This window comes from Dromaius novaehollandiae, chromosome 25 (assembly GCF_036370855.1).
Source record: "Dromaius novaehollandiae isolate bDroNov1 chromosome 25, bDroNov1.hap1, whole genome shotgun sequence".
Lineage (NCBI taxonomy): Eukaryota > Metazoa > Chordata > Aves > Casuariiformes > Dromaiidae > Dromaius > Dromaius novaehollandiae.
In genome coordinates, this window is record NC_088122.1 from 6095138 (window position 1) to 6115367 (window position 20230).

At 44.1% G+C, this 20230-nt stretch overlaps 1 protein-coding gene and 2 long non-coding RNA genes across 5 annotated transcripts in view; 1 reads left to right on the forward strand and 2 right to left on the reverse strand.

The window, feature by feature from the left end:
* The window catches only part of ACSBG2 (acyl-CoA synthetase bubblegum family member 2), a 21330-nt gene extending 13287 nt beyond the window's left edge, over positions 1-8043 (reverse strand). The window contains exons 1-2 of one of the 2 annotated variants that reach the window (XM_026110857.2): positions 7939-8043; positions 1027-1156 (exon numbers count right to left, since the gene is read on the reverse strand). In XM_026110857.2, coding sequence (XP_025966642.2) covers positions 1027-1127 — 101 coding nt within the window. In that variant the 5' untranslated portion in view covers positions 1128-1156; positions 7939-8043. Of the gene's footprint in view, positions 1-1026; positions 1157-1531; positions 1668-7938 lie in introns of those variants that run through there. The other variant, XM_026110856.2, reaches the window with a different exon arrangement.
* Positions 7153-19675, forward strand: LOC112989593 (uncharacterized). Of its 2 annotated transcripts, XR_010385069.1 has the most exons (4): positions 7153-7251; positions 7331-7682; positions 18123-18192; positions 19529-19675. It is a non-coding gene; the product is annotated as an uncharacterized LOC112989593 (long non-coding RNA). The 2 variants fall into 2 exon arrangements; XR_003260867.2 differs by lacking the exon at positions 7153-7251 and having other exon boundaries at positions 7269-7682.
* Positions 8639-20149, reverse strand: LOC112989592 (uncharacterized). The gene is made up of 6 exons (XR_003260866.2): positions 19683-20149; positions 19377-19574; positions 13559-15944; positions 13114-13223; positions 12430-12606; positions 8639-11959 (listed from the first exon to the last, which is right to left on the reverse strand). It is a non-coding gene; the product is annotated as an uncharacterized LOC112989592 (long non-coding RNA).
* Positions 20150-20230: the final 81 nt, after the last annotated feature.

Sequence of the window (20230 nt, forward strand, 5' to 3'; positions counted from 1 at the left end):
GGGATTTACGGCACAGAGAAGATGTAGTATTTCAAGAAAACAGTTAAGTTGGACATAGCTAGTCCTGTGTACTGTCCAAAAGCATAACTGCCTCTCTGATCTAGTCTGTGAGCTAGAAACCAGAGAGAAGTAAATCAGATTTTTTTATTCCCCCAAAGGGGTTACAAGATCTTTCTTACTCTGCATTTCCTCACCATTACCGAGAACATTTTTCAGAGCACAGATTAATCTTCGCTTGCAATAATTCTGCATCATTTCACTACCTGCTTTTATAATCAGAGCATGCAAGTGACCCAGTAAAATAACCAGAAAAATTTCTCAGCTTTTTCCCTTACAGTGAATCAAAAGCTGTCCTCTTCTCCCCCTCGCTACATGCAATTCAAATATTGCTTGAAAAAACTAGATAAAGAGCGTTTTGGAAGTCTGTCAGCTACATCCCATTATGCTGTGGTGAGATTTAGACCCTTAACTATTAATCTGCTCTCTAGTAAGAGGCTATTTAAATTTGCAGATGGACTAACACATTGTCTAGGTTGATAAATATCAACATATGTACTGCAAATAAGCTATCCCCAATAAAGGCACACCTCTATCTGGTTACAGTACAGCAACATTTCACAAACAAAAGCATTTACCTGTTATGTACTCTAAGTATTTTACAAGTGCCTTCCCAATTAAGTAGATTTAACAAAGTTCCTTTATGAAAGGTGATCTTTTTGACTATGCAAAATATTCTACCATTCCTATGCTTTAAGTATACAGTAAATGCACACTTTATTTCATAAGCCAAGATCCGGACTCTGTGTTGTAACTATGTACAAGCAAGTATAATTCTGTTCCTCTTCTCCTTTTGAGATAGCTAGATTGTAGATCCAACTTACAAATTTTGAAAGTAGTACCAAATGTTTGAAATTTCTTCCAAAAACCCTTAATGCCCCAATTAATCTAAATAAATGTGTTAGAATAAAAACTATATCCTATGTACACAGTCACCATAGAGAAAATAAAATCTTAAATTAGACAAACCTAGCTGAAGAGTTGACCAGTACATCATCCAGTGACACCTCGCATTTCCCTTGAGCATCCAAATTAAGATAAGCCACGGGGACTGGTTCCGCAAGTGCCATACGTGTATCTGACTCACACAGCGTTGTCCCTGTAAAAATAGGTTTTTAAAAATGAAAATAGAATCAAATGCCACAGTGAAATCAGTTTCCATTGATGCAGCTGTCTGATCAAGGCAATCCCAAAGCAGGCATGACTCAAGACAGCTGTATTTGCATGAAATACAGTAAATTCTAATAGTGGATTAAGTGCACTTAACAGCATGCTTGGATCATTTGAAAAGCCTAATCAGAAGTAGAATATATATCCATTCTCACATCCAAAAACGCGCATGACATTTGCAGTTTTTAAAAGGCACTGTGAGGCTAACACTTAAATTTTACACTCTTTTGCCCAAAACATTATCCTTCCGCTCTCAGACCTCCCCCCAAAACCAACCACCGCACAGGTCCGGTTTGAGTCTTACAGTGCATTGTCTGTGCTTTTGTGCAGCCGCTCCTCTCCGCAGCCTCCCAGGATGAGCACAGATGTGCAATAGCCTTTATTTTTAAACTAGCGCCCACAAGGCAGATCTATAGTATCTTATGTCATGTGTTCCCTGCCTTGCAATTGGAAGTGGCCCATCACCCCACACCAGGCTCCTTATAAGGAAGCTCTAGTCATGTGCCTGCTGCCTGCAACACCAGGGCATACAATGAGTTTTTAAGGCACGCTGTGATGGTTCAGTGTTTCTTTCTTTCCTACCTGGAACACACCCACAGCAGCCGTGCAGGGACACAGCCCTCGGCCGCTGCAGAGCTGACTGCTCGGCGTCCAGCTGCATTTGCGCACGCTGAACAATCTGCTTTTGTAAAAATCGGCATTTGACAGACGTCGCGTTTTCGGCAGCTTCCAAGCTGCTTTCAGCGGGTGTTTCGGTACTTGGCTATTACAGGGTTTCATCACCTAAATGAAGTATTTTCTAATGCTGAAAGCAACACCCATTTTGTTCGAGGTTTACATTCATCGAAGGCCTTTGATGCTTATGACTTGACAGGTTGGGCTTTTATTGCTTCAATGAAATCCTAAGTGACTGGAGAGGAATATCATTATCTTTAAGAAGTGGATTTTAGCTTGCTATTTTGTACCCGCATTAGACAGAAGTAATTTAAACAGGCAATGTGAAAAGTGCATTTGTCTGAATGATGACAGACATTAACTAAAGGAAAGATCCCTTTTATCTAATGAATCAGACACTGCTAAGCAGGGGCTGAAAGAGGAAGTGACTCTGCAGCTTTCCGTCTCCGACAAAGATGGAGAAAACCGTGGTGTGCTGCAACCTATAGCACGCTGGCCTGCTTCTAGCTGGCCTGCTTCTAGCTCAGGAGAGCACACACACCCCCCATTTCCTTACCTGCACAAGGACATGATGTTGCTTAAACCGTGATCTGCTGCTACAGGCTAGAATTCACAATACAAGAGTTTAATTAATGAGCTGAGAGAGCAGTGTCTCCAAAATCCCATCTCCGAAGCTCTGAGATAAATGGCAGACATTGTCCCAAACCCCATTCTAGACTGGAACAGCAGAGCGGTTTATTCTGTTTTTTTAATAAAGCAGCTGGGAGGAAAGGCATCTTATCTCTACAGAGTAACCTAGTGCTAGTAACGCTCACCCAGAACTGTGAAACGTGGGGTTTAGTTCCCTCCCCTGCCTGGAGGGATTCAAACCCACCTCTAGGAGAGCATGCTAGCTACCAGACTGTGTGGTCTGGAGACCTCCAGTCTGGAGGTTTCACTAGCACCTCTCTTACACAGAAAGAGTCCTAGACATGACACCCCTTTCTCAATACCTTACGTGCATTTCTTCCCCAACACCCTCACAAAGACAGCAAGGGATTTAAGACTCCCCCTTGCCCCTGAAGGCAGCTTTTCTCTCTGCAGTAGTTGTAGCCTTTCTCTTGCCACCTGCTTGTTAAGACAGCAAAGCAGTTTCAAGAGAAAGAGTGAAGGTGTCCTCGCTCCAGCTATCTCGCGGCATAGCTGGGCAGGCTCTTTTGGGGTCAGAGATTAATCTAAATGATATTGGTCAAAGGAAGAAGTTGAACTCAGTCTCTCTTCTCCCAGAGAAGAGCTTTGGCCAGTAGGCTGTGGGTTTGTTCCCCCCCGCCCCCGGGCTCGATCACTCAAGAGGAAAGAAGCACTACAAAGCAGAGAAAATAACTGTATTCAGCCCTCACTGTGCTGTGCACACGTGCTATTTGCAGAGACACCCCAGTACTGGCCACAACCCTGACAACAAACCTACAGAATAGCAGCACCTCCACGCTATAGCAGAACTTTTGGAGCGGCCAAATACACTTGTGCCGTAAAACGTAAGAACATAAGCAAAAAAGTGAAGTGCAGTTTAGCCGTGCGAGTTCCCTGGTGAATCTAGGCCATAGGAATTCCAAGTCAGTCATGCATTTTATGTAACAGATGCAGATTAGAAACAAAAGTCTGCCAATACACTGACGCTTTAATGTTTTTTTCTTTTTTTTTTTTTCCCCTGAATAGCTAGAGACTTGAGTCTGGAGTCAAGATACTATGTGCTGCATGGTATGTGAACTGTACAGACAGTTCCTGCCCAAAAGGTTCCACGTGTTTTTCCTCCCCTCAACTATAAATCTGAGGTAGGTAAACAGCCTGCTCGTTTACTGATCACACCACACTGTGAGAGGTCTCCATAGTTATTATAACTAACGCAGCTGTTGTGAAGTACAACAGTCAGTAAATCACTTACACAAGGAGTATTATGCAAGGTCAGTCAAGTTTTCCATGAAAGGGACTCTCTGGACTCATTCCACTTAAAGAAATAACAGGTTGTTGTCAGAGTTTTAAATAAGTTGCATTGCCAACTATGTCCTTTACTTGCACATTAATAAGGGCTAAGTCAATATATTAAGACAACGTCACAAGGTTGTCTCCAATTCAGAATAGCACTTAGGATTTCCTAGTAGCTGGACCAGACAGTTTCTATAACTGCGTTCAGTTCAAGTCAAAAAAGTTAAACAATATTGTGTACTGCAACTTGATGGCTATTCATCTTTCACTCCATCTACTATGCAGTGGGGTGAATCGGAAAGGACTTTGGTATTTAAAATTAACTGAACTCAACATTTAGAAGGTACACGCTGTCTTTGCAGCAGGAAACTGCTAGCAGTTTTATACTGTTGCTCAGCAGTAACCAGCCACTTTTTAATTTCAACTTTGTCTTCCTTTGCAGAGGCCACCAACTTCACAGGACACTTGGCATCTGCATCCCTTTTCCCCTAAATCAGCACATTAAAGAGCAGCTTAAGAAACAAACAAAAGTATTACTACATCTTCCTCTCCCTTCTTTCTTTGTTCACTTGCTGCAAGTTTACAGTAATGGTACACAATCCGAGTTTCACAACCACACTTCCCAAATATTGACAATGCAGCTGATGCAAGTTGCACAGGATCCAAGAAAACGCATGCCTCGGTGCCATGACCGAATAGCCCAAGAGCATTTAGCTGAACTGGCCTCTTACTCATGTTCCCTCAGGTTCCATCTCTCTTTGCTCTCTCTCATCTCCTTAATTTTTTCCCATTTGACCCATAGGATCTATGGAATCCTACCCATTTTCCTACTATTATTAGATCTGCTAAGCAATTTAGCTAGCACTTTTGTGCCATGAAGCTTAGTTACAAGCACAGCTATTCTCTATGAGCCGTAACAAAAATAAACACATGCTTGCCAGCTCCAGGCCACAATTTTTGTGGCAGCTCTGCAGCAGCACGTACAGCTCAGTAGGATCATGGATGGTCCTGTCCTGTCACATGCTATTTCTAGAGGAGTCCACTTGCTATAATGCATCCCATTTGTTCAGTAACATAAAGAACACGCATCTAAACAAAAACCTGATGGAAGAAACCTCCCTTTTAATGAAGTCTGTGTGTCAACATTAAGTCATTTAAACATTAAGGCTCCTTTTTTCTGCTTTGAGAAAAAGAGCTATATCCTAGAAGGACTGGAAGTTTGTGAACTACTTCAGAGAAGCAGCTTTGGAGCTTCACTTGCAAAACAAAATAAACATTTGACTACATGCAAACTCTTATGATAATCAACAATACAGAAGTGAAGGTCTCATTTCTAGTAGATTCTGAATATGCTCTTACTCAAAACACATCGAGAATTTTAAAAACATCAGCTCAAAGTCAAGTTATTGCATATGTTCATCAGTCATCTCTTAACATTTGCTAGTGGTATAGGCTTACTTTGTTTCCTACTGCTGCTTTATTTTCTTCTTACTCACAAAGACACCACATATGGTCCTGCCCGATTTTCCCTGTGCAGATCAACTTTAGGAGCTTGCCATATTATCCCACTGTCTTCCACGCTTCCACCAAAATTGGAACTCTGACTTTGTTTTCTTTAAAAAAGTATTAAATATAGGAGTTATTAAATTATTAAATGGGGAAAAAAAGAGGATAAGCAACAAATGACTTTGTCTCTTTTAGATAAATCCCATTTATAAAAGGGCAGCAACATAAACTTTCTGAACAATGAGGTCTTCTTCCCAGACAGTACCACTGACTATGGGCGAGCATATATGGTTGTACTGTAAAATGCTGTGATACCCTCTGGGTTTACCTTGATACACGACTGCAGATAAACATTTGAGTCCCCTGCAGCTACTTCGGGGAACTGCATTTTCAGTTTAACAAAGCTGCCAACAGCAAGATATTTCCGTAAGCAGATTTAGTTACGGAACATGTACGGTTGTCAGCCAGACCCCATCGTTTCCCCACGCTGAGCGGAGCGCCTGTGCGCGCTGGACGCTGGGGGGACGAGGCGATCAGCCCAGGGCAGGACCCGGCAGCGCAGTTACTCCGCCACGTAAGCCACCACATCATTGGTTATTCTCAATTTTATGTAGATTACTTTTCCAGACCAGTGGGATTTTTTTAGGTGAATTCCCCAGCAATGTGGCTCACTAGAAGGCTGTTTTACGTTCCTCTTTCCTAAACTGTTATTCATTTTACTGTCATCAGCCTTCATTTGCTTGTGGAAGGGAAATCCCCTCAAACACAGACTGGAGATGACTGCAGGAGCACACAAATATATTTTCAGAGACACATCATCTGTGTTTCTGCCAGCTCCCACAATATCCAAGACTTTCTAATCTCTGCTTGAAGATCAGTCAGATCCACAGTTTGTGGTGCCTCTAATACTGAACATTTGAGTCACTTAATGTTGTTTTACTATTTGTACAGGTGAGGTACTTTCTTGCATAAACTATAGCTCAAGGTGAGGTACCTTCTTGCATAAACTATAGCTCAGAATACAGGGGAGCAGCCTATGCTCATCTCAAAAAAAAAAAAAAAGAAAGAAAGAAAGAAAGAAAAGGATAACCAACTCCTCTGCAGGAAGCCAGCGCTCGTTATCAAAAAACAAACCATATTCAGGATATCACTGCCCTCAAACCAGCTGCTAACATCTCTAGCTTGCCTGCCTGCCTTGCTCTTGATATAGCAAAAATAATTTCTACACAAACACATGTACTTCAGTGCAGCAAGACACAAGTTGAACAGGGCAGAATTTATGACAGCTATTCGTAGCGCAGGAGGAAGTTCTGGAACTTCTTTCTCGTTTAACTTTCATTTTAGCATTTTTTGTTAACCCAGAGCTCTGGCTCATTAACAAAACAGAAAGTTCTAAATAATTTTATTACCATTTTAACTGTAAGGTCAAAATATTTCAGCTTCTATTCATTAAGCCACCTTGTTCATGAAGGTATTAAGTAGCTTCTGGAGTTGACAGAAAGGTGGCTCCTAATTTCACAATGAAAGAGCGAGAACCTCCAAAACCGATCTGCTCGGCATTCAAGCAGGATCACTGTTTGAATCTGACAGCCAGCAACAGCTTACAAAATTATAAGCCTGTCATCCAGCACATTTAGAAAGTCCTGAAAATAGACTGGCACCAAATATTGTGGGGAAAAAAGAAGTTTGAGATCTTGTACCAAGATCTACCCAGTCAGGTAAATAGTTAGACAACTCTGACCAAAAGATATGTGATCCATTTTCATGTGACAGCTTCCCGAGAGCAAATGAAAGGTTACCAAAGCGCATGGACCTGCTGCGAGGGTCACCAGAGCCCGACCACAACACGTGCAACGGGTCATTCAGGAATGGAAAAAACAGGTAAGCTCGTCTGTCAGACACAAGTGACGCTAGCAGCAAGCAGCTGGTCATGTGCAGCAATTATCTTCCTTTTCCATAGGAAGTTTTCTGTGTGGCAGGAGGGCGACGCGCAGCCAGTTTCAACAGCATCAGCAGGAAGTGCTGCAAAAGGAGTCTAAGGGATTAAAGCGTGCCTGCCACATGTGGCTAGCTATTAGGAGAAAGGAGGGAGAGGACTGCAGGCAGGCAGGGCAGCAAACGCCGCACACCACCCGCTTTCTCAAGGGGAGCATCAAAACGCCCGGGAACACAACGATGCGAAGCAGCAGCCTGAGGCTCAACGGACTTTTTGCTCGTTTACACAAACTCTGAGGCGAAGCTGGTTCCCCCCGGGCCAAGTCGCCCACCGAGGGGGCTGTGGCGACGTGGAGACCCGCTCTGAGGAGAAACAGGTCGTTATCGAGGTTGCCGGGGCCGGCGGCGGTACCAGCTGCCCCGACACCGCGTGGGGTGGGCGGTTAGTTCAACCCGCACACGGCGGCCCGGAGGGCGGCTGAGCGGGACCGGCTTCCCTCGGCAGCTCGTCCCCCCCCCGCTCTCCAGCCCCAGGCAGTCATGAAGCCCGCGGAGGGGCTGCACCAACCCCCCGCCCGCCGGCGGCAGCGGGAGAGGCCGGGAGGCGGCGCCCCCTCGCGCACGCGCCGTTACCTCAGGAGCGGGCGGGCGGGCGGCGACCCCCGTGCAGCGCTGCAGCGGCTGCCGCGCGCCGCCACGCGGGGCCCCTTTAGAGCGCTCGTGGCAGCGGGGCGGGGCCGCCGGCGGGAAAGGGTGGGGCCGGACGGGTGTTCTCCATCCCCCCCCCCACGCGCTGCTTGAAAGCCCCGCGCCACGCTGCCGGCGCGCGCCCCATTGGGCGCCGTGGCGCTCGGAAGGCCGCGAGGCCCGCCCCCCCCCTCCCCCCCCGCGCAGCGGTGACTCGCGGCCGTTGACCCGGCGACGGCGGCGGCGCCTGGGCCCCGCCGGATGCTTCACCCTCCTTCCTGCCCCGCCGTTGAGGCGCCCGGAACGGCCCCGAGCGCGCAGCGGCCATCGGCGAGCCCCGAGCCTGCCCCGGCCCCGCGCAGCCCCCCGGGGACGCGGCCTTGGCCCTGCGGCCGACAGCTCCTTCCCCCAGCGGCGGCTCTGCGCTGCCACAGGGCAGAGCGGGCCCCGGAGCCTCAATGGCCGCTAGCACGAACGCGAAGCCCGGTGAGCCAGCGCCGAGGCTTCGGGGCCGGACACGAGGCCTGAGTCACTCTGCAGCAGCGGCGCTGAGCAGCAGAACGGCAGCGTGGCCAGCGGGTTACTGGGCTTGGCTGAACATCAGTCTAGAAATAACGGCAAATAATTAGATGAAGTTGCAGGAAAGCCAGAATTTTGTTTATCCACTTAGCAGAACAGCTGTATCCACATTGAATTGTTGCTACTATTTTGCAAATGCAGACCAAGAATTCCTCAGTGTTTTCTTGCCTGCATGCAATTCTCTCCCCACCACCTTCCACATATATTCCCCCATCATATTCCCCTGTCACACTGGGTGGAGAAGGTATGGCTTGAGCTATTTAGCTGAAGAGCAAATATGTCATGAGAGGAGCTACTGCCAGGAGATCAGAGGATGCAGCTGGAGCAGCAGAAGGTCCAAAGTACAGCATGGTGCTAAGATACCGCAGCAGGGAAATGGCAGCAAGAGCAGCGAGCCTGCAGCTGCCAAGTCAGTCCCCCAGAGCCCCACAGCATGAGGTCTGTAGGTCCCAGCACCCAAGAATTCTTGCTTTTTTCCACTGTTCGTCATCTCTTGCAGCCTGAGCCTTCTCCCACAGCTCCGCTGCGCTCCCCTCCCTGTCCCAGCTATCTCATCAGCTCCTTTCTGCAGCCTGTCCAAGTCCCCTGCGTGGCTACATTTTGATTCAGATGACTTAAGTTATTCTGAAGAGCAAAGATAGAGCATCCAGAAAGTGGGGAAGATCTGTAAACCCAAAGCAGACTTCTAACCCTCCTATTCCAGAGTCCTACCTTAGTCATTAGCCAGTACCTACTGTCCTGACAAGGAGCACAAAATTCGCAATTCAAACAAACAAACAAAAACCAAAATTCAGTGGCCTGGCCCAAAGGTTGACTGGTAGAAGTTACCAGTTCTATTTTTGGTAATGCCCTGACCCAACAAATGACCTCGGGCAGGTTGCTTTTTTGTGCTCCCAGCATCCTTATTTATCAAACTGAGGTTGCAACACTGCAAAGGTAGATGTCCTGATGTTTGCAAAACTCTTCAGTTCCTCAGACCAAAGGGGCAAGGCATTACTGGCAAACGACCAGATTAGAGCAAAGCGCATGATCCAGACGTGCAGGTGGTCCTCCTACAACTCTGCCACAAGCAGGAGAGGGACTGTTCTCACTGCCCACAGGGGATCAGTTTATACCTCATAATAAGAATTGGGATTAGCCATAGCTGGCACATCTACAAGAACTGTTATTATTGACTGGTCACAGAACAGCCCAGCCCTTTGCAAATAAAGGGAGTACTTAAGCTTGAACTCCCAGGATAGTGAATGCCCCAGCTGACTGCACCCTTTGTCAAGGATCATCATTACTGGCTCTACATTCACTAATAAATAGCTTTCGTAGAGTCCCAGGGTTCTCACTTTCTGAGGCACCAAGGTCAGACCAAGCAACTCCAGGAGATGTTAGCAGAGTACAGAATTGCTCATCTGGGCTGAACTTTTGCCTTGGCTAGCTAGGCCAGGAGAGATGGAGAAGGCCTTGCAGGGCAATGAGTGTTCAGATCACAGGCTTGGAACCAATTTTATGGGTTGCCTGATGACTGAATTTTCATGTCATGAAAATTGCAACCAGCATGAATTATCCATATTGACGTGAAGGGGGAAAGAGTGAAATATGCGTCTTAGTCCTGCATTTGTTGGCTACAGTGAAGAGGAGAGACAAGTGAGGAAACATACATACTAGTTTCTACCTACGGTCTGCATAGAAATTTTCAGTCTCCAGGACTTCAGAGGGGATAAAGGCCAGTTTCTCCTCTGATGACAATCAGCATTGCTCTGCAGAAGAAGGTATATGCTGTGGCATGCTTCCTGCCAAGATCAACATCCAAAGCAAGGCTGGGTATTTTACAGTAAAGTGCCAGGTAGGTGAGCATAGCGCCTTGGTGTTGGGATCTGTAAAATTAAAACAAAGTTTGTCGTCTAACTGGCCAAAGTTACTGGACAAGCTGGACAAAGCATGAGAGCTGGGGAGAAAGAGTTCTTGACTAGAGTCTGACTGCAGAACAAGCTTCCAGAAGATATCTGGCAAATCCCAAGCATTTAAGAAATGCTAAAAGAAAACTTCTCCTTTGAAGCAGCCTTTCCATTATAATGTCACTCTAACAATCAAAGTTTCTTGCTACCTTTAAACTGTGGTTGTGAGACAGAAGGAGGTTGTGGGAAAAGGGGAGACAGCTGTAAATTAAGCAATCTCAAGCTCCGTTGGTAAAACAGGTTTGACCGTGAAGGGAAAACCAAAAACTCCATAGAATCCATTTTGTTCTTGCTAGTAAGTTTTGTGGGAAGGAGGCCCAAATATTACAGTAAGTAGAAAATGCAGATATGTACCTGACTTGGATAAAGCATCCAGTTTAATGTCCTCTTGGATCACTTACAATAGGATAGTGACATCTTGCATTGCCTATGCCTAAGACTTTACAGTTTGTTAACTACTGTGTTATAAACTACCTTTTCCTGAGTGTAGAGATGGCTCTTGGTGCTTCTAGTCTGTCTTACCATTTATGCAGTCATTTAACTTGCTGTAGTAGAAGACTTGGGTGGAGTAAGATCCTGTGAAGGACAGCTGCATCTCATGCAAGATGAGAGAGAGGTAGGAGATGTAGGATAAGTGTCTTGAGAAGGCCCAGGATAAATGCAGATCGAGCCCTTGGTATTTTATACTTGTATATCTCAAATCATCTGACTGTGGTTAAAAACACTAGGGTACAAACAGCATACTTTTCCCTGCGAGATGTTGTAATTTGGTAGCTGAAGCAGGGGCTGGCTGCTTCAGGGTGCTGCTTTCATCTTTCAGTTTGGCCACAAGCTTCCTGTGACCTACAGAAAGACACTCAGCTTTTTGGTGAAATAGAAGAAATTCCATTTGTGTATTCTCTCCTCCCTGTCTCAAGCAGAGAATCATCTCTCAATAGAGCAGCAGACACAGAGAGAGTGGAAATACATTTCTTGTTTAGCTAAACTGTTCCCCATATGGAACAAGTCATATCTGCCCACTTAAATGACCTGAGACACTTTACCCAGCTTTACTTTTATCACCCTTCCCCTTCATCCTTAGCATTGGATCTGGATCTGCAAGTTATTCTAGGCTAGCCTTCTTCTGATAAAGTTCACAATTTCCAAAGCCTAGTTGCACCTCAGGACAATGACTTGAAAGATAACAGGAGAGGGAAGGGGAAGGGAAGAGAGGAAGCTGTTTTATCCATTTCCAGATGAAGTACAACATGAGGAGAATGAATGTACTGAGAAAACGTGGTAGTAAGTGAGGGTCACAAGAAAGGCACGGAGACAGAAGAGGTTTTTTTATAGCATAGTCATTTCTAAACACAAACAGGTCATGCTGTCTTTCCCACCAAGGACTTGCAACATCTTTCCAATCACATGAAAGGCTCTACAGCAAGTAGGTGCAAGTTTCTCTGGAAGGAAAAAAACAAAACAAAACACCAGATTAAGTTCTGGAGTCACATCCAGTTCTCGGCTATCACAAATCAACATAGCTCCAACAAAGCCAAGTAGTCTTCACCAGAACACACCAGCTGATAACCTGACCTTTGTTGACTCAGTAAGGCTGCTCTACGATACATGACCCTTATGCAGTTCTCTTCTCATAAATAAAACTGTAGCAAACAGTCCATCTGTCCTGCCTATACTAGACACAAACTCCTTTTTATATTTTTAAACACTCATTAAAGCCTGTATAATAGTGGATTTTGAAGCAACATAGTTTAGACAAATACTGTCCATTGTTTTACGCAACGTGCAAAGTGTCTTATGTGGCGTACACACTTATAAAGTGTGAAAGGGAGGGGAGAATTAGACCCAGAATTTCTAGCCCATATAATCATGTAGCCTGATGCTAGATATAGTTTCTCTTTACAAAGCTTACCAATATCCTTTGAGGGTCAGAGGTTAAGCCACATTACTACGTTATTAATGCCCAAGGGTATTTCCAGTCTAGAAGAAGAATTTGATGGAAAGCCATTTGATCCAAAATTAGATGCACACAAAAGTTACATGTGTAAGAGGAATGAGTTTCCAACAGCCCAGAAAATCAGCTGCCTCTCTGAAACGTCAATAAACAGAAGAATTACATCTTTTTTTCTCACTACTGTACAACAGAAACAGCAGGTCTGCTTCATGATTACCAAGTCAAGGGACTCTGTTGCAATGGTGTTACAGTGTCTACCAGGCATGTCTAACCCAAAACAAGAACAAGGCTGTGCCTGTCTGCTGTCCTACTTTAAACTGTGTTGTAACTGAGAAAGAGGATGAATGTGTAACTAGGGTAAGAGATAGCAACATAGGAAACACGTTCTATCACCTGATTACAGCAGAGCTCAGATAGCCTCCTGTGTGCTTTGAGACAATATAAACAGAGAAATTGCTGCTGATGAGCTGGTTATAATTGGAGCACAGTGCAAGACCTATGCCCTTACAATGCAACCTTAATTATTAATAATCCATGGAGCTTCTTAGTATTTTTCTACAGACTTTTTTTTGAAGTGTAACCTCACTGTAGTAGAAAAACCCAAAATTTTAAAATGCTTAGTTGTAAGCATATGGAACTTACCTCTACAAAATATTACAACTGATCCAAGCTGAGCCTTTCTGTTTGATATTCAGGTTCCAAACTTCTCTAAGACTTCAGCCTTTTGTAACAATTCTGGATGGAAGAGTGACCTGAAACATCAAAAACATTCACAAGATAAGCAGATGGAAAGCAATTGTCCTATGATGGTCTGGTTTTCAGAATAATTCAGCCCTAAGCTTATCCGGTCAATAAGTGAGCAATACTGCATCATGTGAGAACAACTGCTTAGACTTCGCCTAAAGCCATCTTATTGCTCGTTCATCTCATAGAACAGCCAACTGTGCCGGTAGAGCTCCAGTAGCACAATTCCTGACAGAGATTTCCCTGCTGAACAAAACTCTCCCTCCACAGCCTAACCAGACAGCTCTAGAAAAATATTTTCTAGCAGATGAAATGATTATTGCCTCTCATTACCCCCCTTTACCTGAGTTGCTGCAGTTCACAGTACTGTAGCACAGCCTCACGTTGTTGCCAGTCTAGGCTACGAAGACAGGTTTTGCATGGAGGTGGCTGAAGCAAAGGGTCCCTTTCTGCAGACACTGTTGTGCAGATGACAGCTTTTGGTAGAGAGCTGGAAAGGAGAGGTGAGCACAGACACAGCAAAGTTCCCTACAGCTTGTCTATCAAAGCCCTAAGGGCATAGCTACACCTCACTTAAACATGACTGAAGGTGTTTACTACTATCCCTCTTCCATCTTAAACAACAGATACACACCTCTTTCAGATTCACATGGTGAGGACAGAAGTTCTCATCCCAAGGCACTGTCACTACCCATCAGCTAGCAGTTATCAGCCCTGTTAATTTGCTGACGCACAATTGTGTCCTAAATCAGGCAAAAGCAATTAATCTGGCTTAAACAATGTAAACAGCTCATCTAACTTAATGCAACTGATTTGGCCTGCTACTAATTTGGGTGATCATTTTTGAACTTCATTGCTAATAACATTCACCTCCAAACTGCATGAGAAGGTGGTGTGAATTTAGGACAGTAATTTTTCCACCAGCATATCTGGCTCTGGGGGACACACAGCCTTAGTGTAAATCACTGAAGAAGGTGGTTTGAACTAGTGACTAATCTTGCATGCATGAAGAGTGGGCAGTAGTCACACATTCTGCTCTGCTGGGAGAGAGGTGGGGAAAACAACCCCTTCCTATTAGATGAGAAACTGGTGGAGGTGTGACATCTTCAACCAGTTGTCTGCCGCTAGCATTAACTAGAAAAAAGACCCCAAAAAACAAAATAGTACTTTTCTACTAACATAGCTGAATTCACACAAGGGTTTTTTTGAAAAAATGAGAGTGACAGTTTGGGGTAAGGATTTTTTTTTTTTTTTTTACAGTCCCAGTGGACATTGCTACACTGACTAAACATGCTAAATCCTTGCTGGCCTTGCCCCCTCATTATGGGCATTATTGGCATCGAGCAAATGACTTGCCCAGCTCAGCAGCTGTGCCGGTGTGTCCGTGGTTATCCAGGAAACAGAGGGAAAGTCATTAAACTGATTGCGTTAGAAAGGAATTTTTGTATTTCACAGAATGGAATTTAACTGTTCCATTGAAATCTTATGCCAGGACTATTCAGACACCGAGAGTTTAATTGCGCAAACATTGCCTCCATAAAAAAAAGTTGTATTGGCATAAGCTATATTGATTTAGTTAAATCAATATAACTATATCCGATTATGTCCAGGTTGGGAACACATCGTCTTCTGGCTTCTATTAGCTGAGGAGGCCACCATTCCCTGCTAGGTGTGGCATATGTACACTGCACATCTGCCATGACTGTATAAAAACGTTCTTTCCAGAATTTCCAAACAGCTGTGGTCAAAACAGAGCTGATTAAACTCCAGATAAATACTTAGTCCTTTAACTCTGCTCAGATAAAATTTCCAGAGGAAAAAGAGAGCATTTGGGCTTCTAGCTTGGCTAGCAAAATTGTAGGGTGGAGACATGAGGTTGAGAATAGTAACCTCTTCAAGCAGTACCACCCGTGTCAAGATGACGCCAGTCCCCAGCCTCACAATGCTGAGCCGTGAACTCCGCATTTCTAAGTCTGTGGTTACTGAACACTACAGGCACCAATCTAAGTAGGCTGCCATGCAAATGGGTATTCCAGAGTATTGTGCACCATCTCCAGCCTCACTGCATCGTGCACCTTTTGCTGTAGTCCAGCTTCACTGCATCATGCACCTTTTGCTGTAGACTCTTGTGATACTTGCTGCCATCCAAAGGAGATATAAGAAAAAAAATAAGGGAAGGGCCAAACGAACCCTTCCTTCTTTCTCTCATCTTCAGAGCTCACCTGTTCTCTTCCAGTTAGGATGATGTTGAAAGGAAAGCAGTGCTCTTGTATGCCGTCATGACGGGAAAGTGCATCCTGTAACATCAGAGCAATTACAGCCCTGAAATCACTTTCCTGATGAAGAAACTTGCAGGCTGACTGAGTTGGCAGAAGAGGACACACACTATGATGCTGTTGGGAAGTTCCAGGATGGCCTTGGAACAGCTACACTCAGTAGATGTATCCTTTAAGTCCAGCCAAAAGCACTGAACAGAGTTGTTTTCTTACCAGCAGCATATTCAGAAATTTATGATGCAGAAGGCTACATTCTTGGGCTTATGATTGGAGCAGGCACTGACCCAGCAGAATCAGAATAAGAACACTGCAGTGCTCGAAGGACATAGCAGCTCCACCAGGACAGGCTGTCATTTCAATTCTGTTAGTCCCTTTAAACCAGTTTCTTCTGGAGTACCTGGTATGGAGATTTACTCTGTTCTTCTCAAGTGCTCCTCTTCAGCAGCTACCTGCCTAGAAAAATAGAGCTCATCTCATCTGCATCACAATTTAAAATCATTGCAAATTAAGTTTTATAGCTGATATATTAAAAAAGTCTATTATCTCAGTTTAGACAATCTTATCTTGCATTGGATGATGCTGTTTATACTTTTGTAAAGAGGATGGAGAGAGCCACCAATTCAGGCTGCTTGCATTTTACACCAGATGCACCCAGTTGACGCTGGTAAGGATGTAAGGAGGACATGGACAGGGATGAATCTGACACAGAAAGCTTTTAGGTAGCAAAGTGCTGCATGGGTTGGTACCTGTATAACGATAGGGATTCTCCCTATTGCAGCTGGCTGAATACAAGCAAGTATTTTTCAAGCAAAAACCCCAGAAAACATTATTTTCATTGCTTTTTTACAAAATCCTCTGAGAAATTTTTCACCTTATCAGTAAAACAACTCAAAGGAATAGTTTGATTCAAATTCTAACTCTCAGCCACCAAAACGATGGTATTTTCCACAGATAAACAGGAAATTTCAAAAGATCGCCCCAGGCTTGCAAGGCATTTGCTTCCATCAAAATACTGTTTTCTCTCAAAATTTCCTCTCAGTCAAATCACTTCAAACAGGTCCTCGGAGCAGAGATGATGGACCGGGATTTAACAGCATTCCAGTTCACTTGGAGGAACGTGCCCTCGTGCGGGTATCTGTTATAACTGCAGCAAACGTGATACCTCGCAAGTAAGCCTAGTTTCTTCTCCTCCTTTACCATTACTGACAGCTTGCTTAAAACAAGACTACTTTCACTAAATTGACCCTGCTACTTTATGGGCTGAAATGAAAATGATGAGATCTGGCTTAGGCAACATATGCAAGAAATGAGGAAAAATTAATCCCAGCAACCAGCTTGACACAACAAATCACAGACAGGTCCTAATTAAAAATAACAACCCTGTGATTACTACCCAGTTCCAGGAGGGAACCGGCTAACTTCCAAGATTTCTAGTAATGCATCAAAGGTTGTATGCTTGGCATCGCTAAGCATTTCAAGATCCTGCTGGCACTGTAAGACAAGATAGGGAACTACTTTTGACTTCATAGAACAATTCACACTTCTGAAAACATAAGAATATATCAGAATGTGGTTTATGTTTGCTTTACAGAGGTATAGATACTGTGCAAGACACTAAGTGGTGGAGAATCATGCCCTGGGACTAAAGTAACAGGTCTGCAACCACACATTGCAGGCAATAATAAACTGGGAAGGACTGCAGGCACTTTTGAAGGACTTCATTAAGTTCTTAAGAAATTTGAGCAATGACCTAACATAAACATGATGCGATTCAGTGTTACCGAATGCAAAGTACTGTGCTTAGGCAGGAATAAGTGGCCACATCATTACAGGATGAAAAATGACTACCTACGTACCACTTCTGTAAGGAAAGACCTGGATTTTCCATGCAGAAAAAAACAGAGGGAAATTTCAAAGGTTCAGGGTTGTTTAATATAGAAAACAAAAGATTGAGGGGAGATATGAGAACTATCTTCAAAAACATCACAAGCTGGTTATAAAGGAGAAGAGATTGATATGGCCTTTATTTCCCACAAGAACAGAACAAAGGGGAGGAACCTGAAATGCAACAGGAGAGATTTAGCTTAGAAGTGGGATGGGGTAGAGGAACAGAACTGTCCAACTATAAGATTAGTTAAACCTGGAATACATTTCTCCCTAAGGAGAGTTTGGGCTCGCCCATCACTAGGAGATTTTAAAAACAGGTCAGGTACAATACAGGTAAAGTAGGTCCTGCCTTCTGGTGGGAAGTTTATGTGTATTACATGACTTCTCAAAAACTATTCCATCTGTTTTGTACCACGCTACTTACTAAGCAAAGACCCCTTCATAAAGAAGTTAATATTTTGAATACCCTTTGCTGAAGGGTCCAGAACCCATTAAAAAAGGTCTTTTTTTTTGTTTGAAACTTCTGAAAATTTTATCCAGCGTATCCTTGGTGCTCATACAAACAGCTCTGTTCTATGGATTTTTCCAGTATAACTCTTTCAGTAACCTATTTAGAATAGGTATACTGACCCCAAATCTGTGGGTAGACCAAATCCTAACCAACAAACCTTCCTGGTTGCTCCAGAGTCCAGTCTCTTGAATTTATATTAATTCACTCACTTGCTTTCTCTCGCTCTTTTGCAGAAACTCCTTTTCTGCTTTCAAAAACCATACAGAGAACTGAGACTCAGCTAGAGCACAGAACTACTGCAAGGTATCAGCTTTCATTATGCAGGCCTTACTCCTGGAATTAAAATAAACAGGACAGGACATAGGGAGCAGAGCAGCTCCCCCTCCTCTGTTAAAAACTCCTGTGATACTCCTTACCATCCCAGACGTATGCAAGACTCACCGGTCACTTTAAACTTGACAGAAACGTCTGGGATAGAACGCAGTTAACTATGTGTGAATCTATAGCTTAAGCTTTCTCTCTCCCCCAACAATGTAAAAATACCAATTACATCTGCCCCAGGTACTGACTGGTACTGATGTAATATGTGTTTTTTCCCAATGTTATGTCATTATAAGCAGTATCCTAAAGACCTGTAGTGCTAGTCAGATACAAACATGTATCTGAGTGGTCATAGGATTCTGCAAATGTATATACGCGACATAAGTACTTTCGGCTGTTGCTCAGAACTCGTTTTAGCCAGTAGATGTCTCCTCCACACGCTCTCTGGCTTCATTTGCTGCCTTCGCTTACGTGAAAAAAAGTCTTCCTCTTAAAGCAATTCGGAGTTAGAGCCAAGCATTTTATACACTAACTCTTAGCTGGTTCTTTAAAACCTGTGATTAAGATTCCACCAAGAAGCAACTGTTGTTGATAGATAATTTTGTATCGTGTGATGATTTATACTGGTCACCCATCACATCCCCCAGAGCTAACTTCACACACTCCAAGTACGTTATTTCCCCCGCCGCAGAAACGCAGCCCATTCTGGGGTGAGCGGCGGAAGCTGTATAACAGCATGGAACGATGCTGCGCCACAATTCCCATTATTTCTAAGGAATTTGCATTAAAACGGGATTTCTGATCGCCGTCTACATCAGCTGCCTGTGCTCCACTCAGACCTATAATCCTCTGTTTGTTGTTTGTGACTTCACGATCGGTTGCTGTGGAAACGATTTTGATGTCATGGAGAATTATTAGTTCAGGTAGGGAGAAATAAGCAGCAAGAGCAAATGAACTCTTAAGAAACAAAGAACCTGTTTACATGCAAATGTCCTTGTGTGGAAAGGAGTGAGGGAACAGAAAGGCAGCTTATCTGGAAGTAGACTGTTTCCAGAGATTTTTGTCCGTTACCCATGAGCCAACAGGAACTTTTTAAATATTTAATACCAGAAAAATTAACTTTTTTTAAAAAAAGTGGAAAATGTAATTAATCTAACAATACATACCTGTCTATCTAACAGCTTTATAACACTCCCAATTCAACCATTGGTGGCTCAGTGTAACTCTTTGTCTCTCTTCTCTGCCCTCTCAAGAATTATCTGTTTGGAGTTGTTAACTCTTTGAGGCAAAGGTATTTTCCTTTCTGGCTTTTTTACAGTGCACAGCTCGGAGGATCACTGATTGTGTGGGACTTCCAGACGCAACTGCAATATAAATCATAAACTCATCTGCATGTTTTCACATAGCAGTAACTGGCAACTAGATGCTGGGGGTAGGGAAGCAATAAATGAGACGCTGGGAATGTATCACACCTGGTAAATTCAGCAGTCCGATCGCATCCAAACTTGGTTAAACACAAACAAAAATCTCTCAGGGATGGATGTGTTTTTTCAGATTCCAAGCCAATTCTCTACTGCAATGCTGAATTTCACATCACAGATAAACAATGGAAGGGCAGATGACAGCCTGCCTTTTAGACAGGGAATAACTGAAATCCACATCTTCACCACTTATCTTCCTCCTGCATCCCCCTTTTCCAAAGCAGAAAGCTGTTGTCCTGAAGCAAATGAGATGGGCCTGGCTTCGCCCCTCGCAGGCTACCAGTGTCTCCCTCAGCCCCTCTTTCTCAGCAGAGCACCTTCTCTCCAGAAGAGTCCTTTACCCATTCTTCTCCTCTGATCGTGGCCCCAGGCCGATGCCTTGGCCCTCACCTTCTCCCATACCCATCGGTCCTTATTTTTTGCTGCTCCCCATTCACCGGCCACCCACTGCCCCTCTCTCCCCAACTCACCTCCTTTTCCAACAGCCCATCACTTCATCTGCTCCCTCACCTCTCCTCCTTTTCTACAGCGCCCCATCT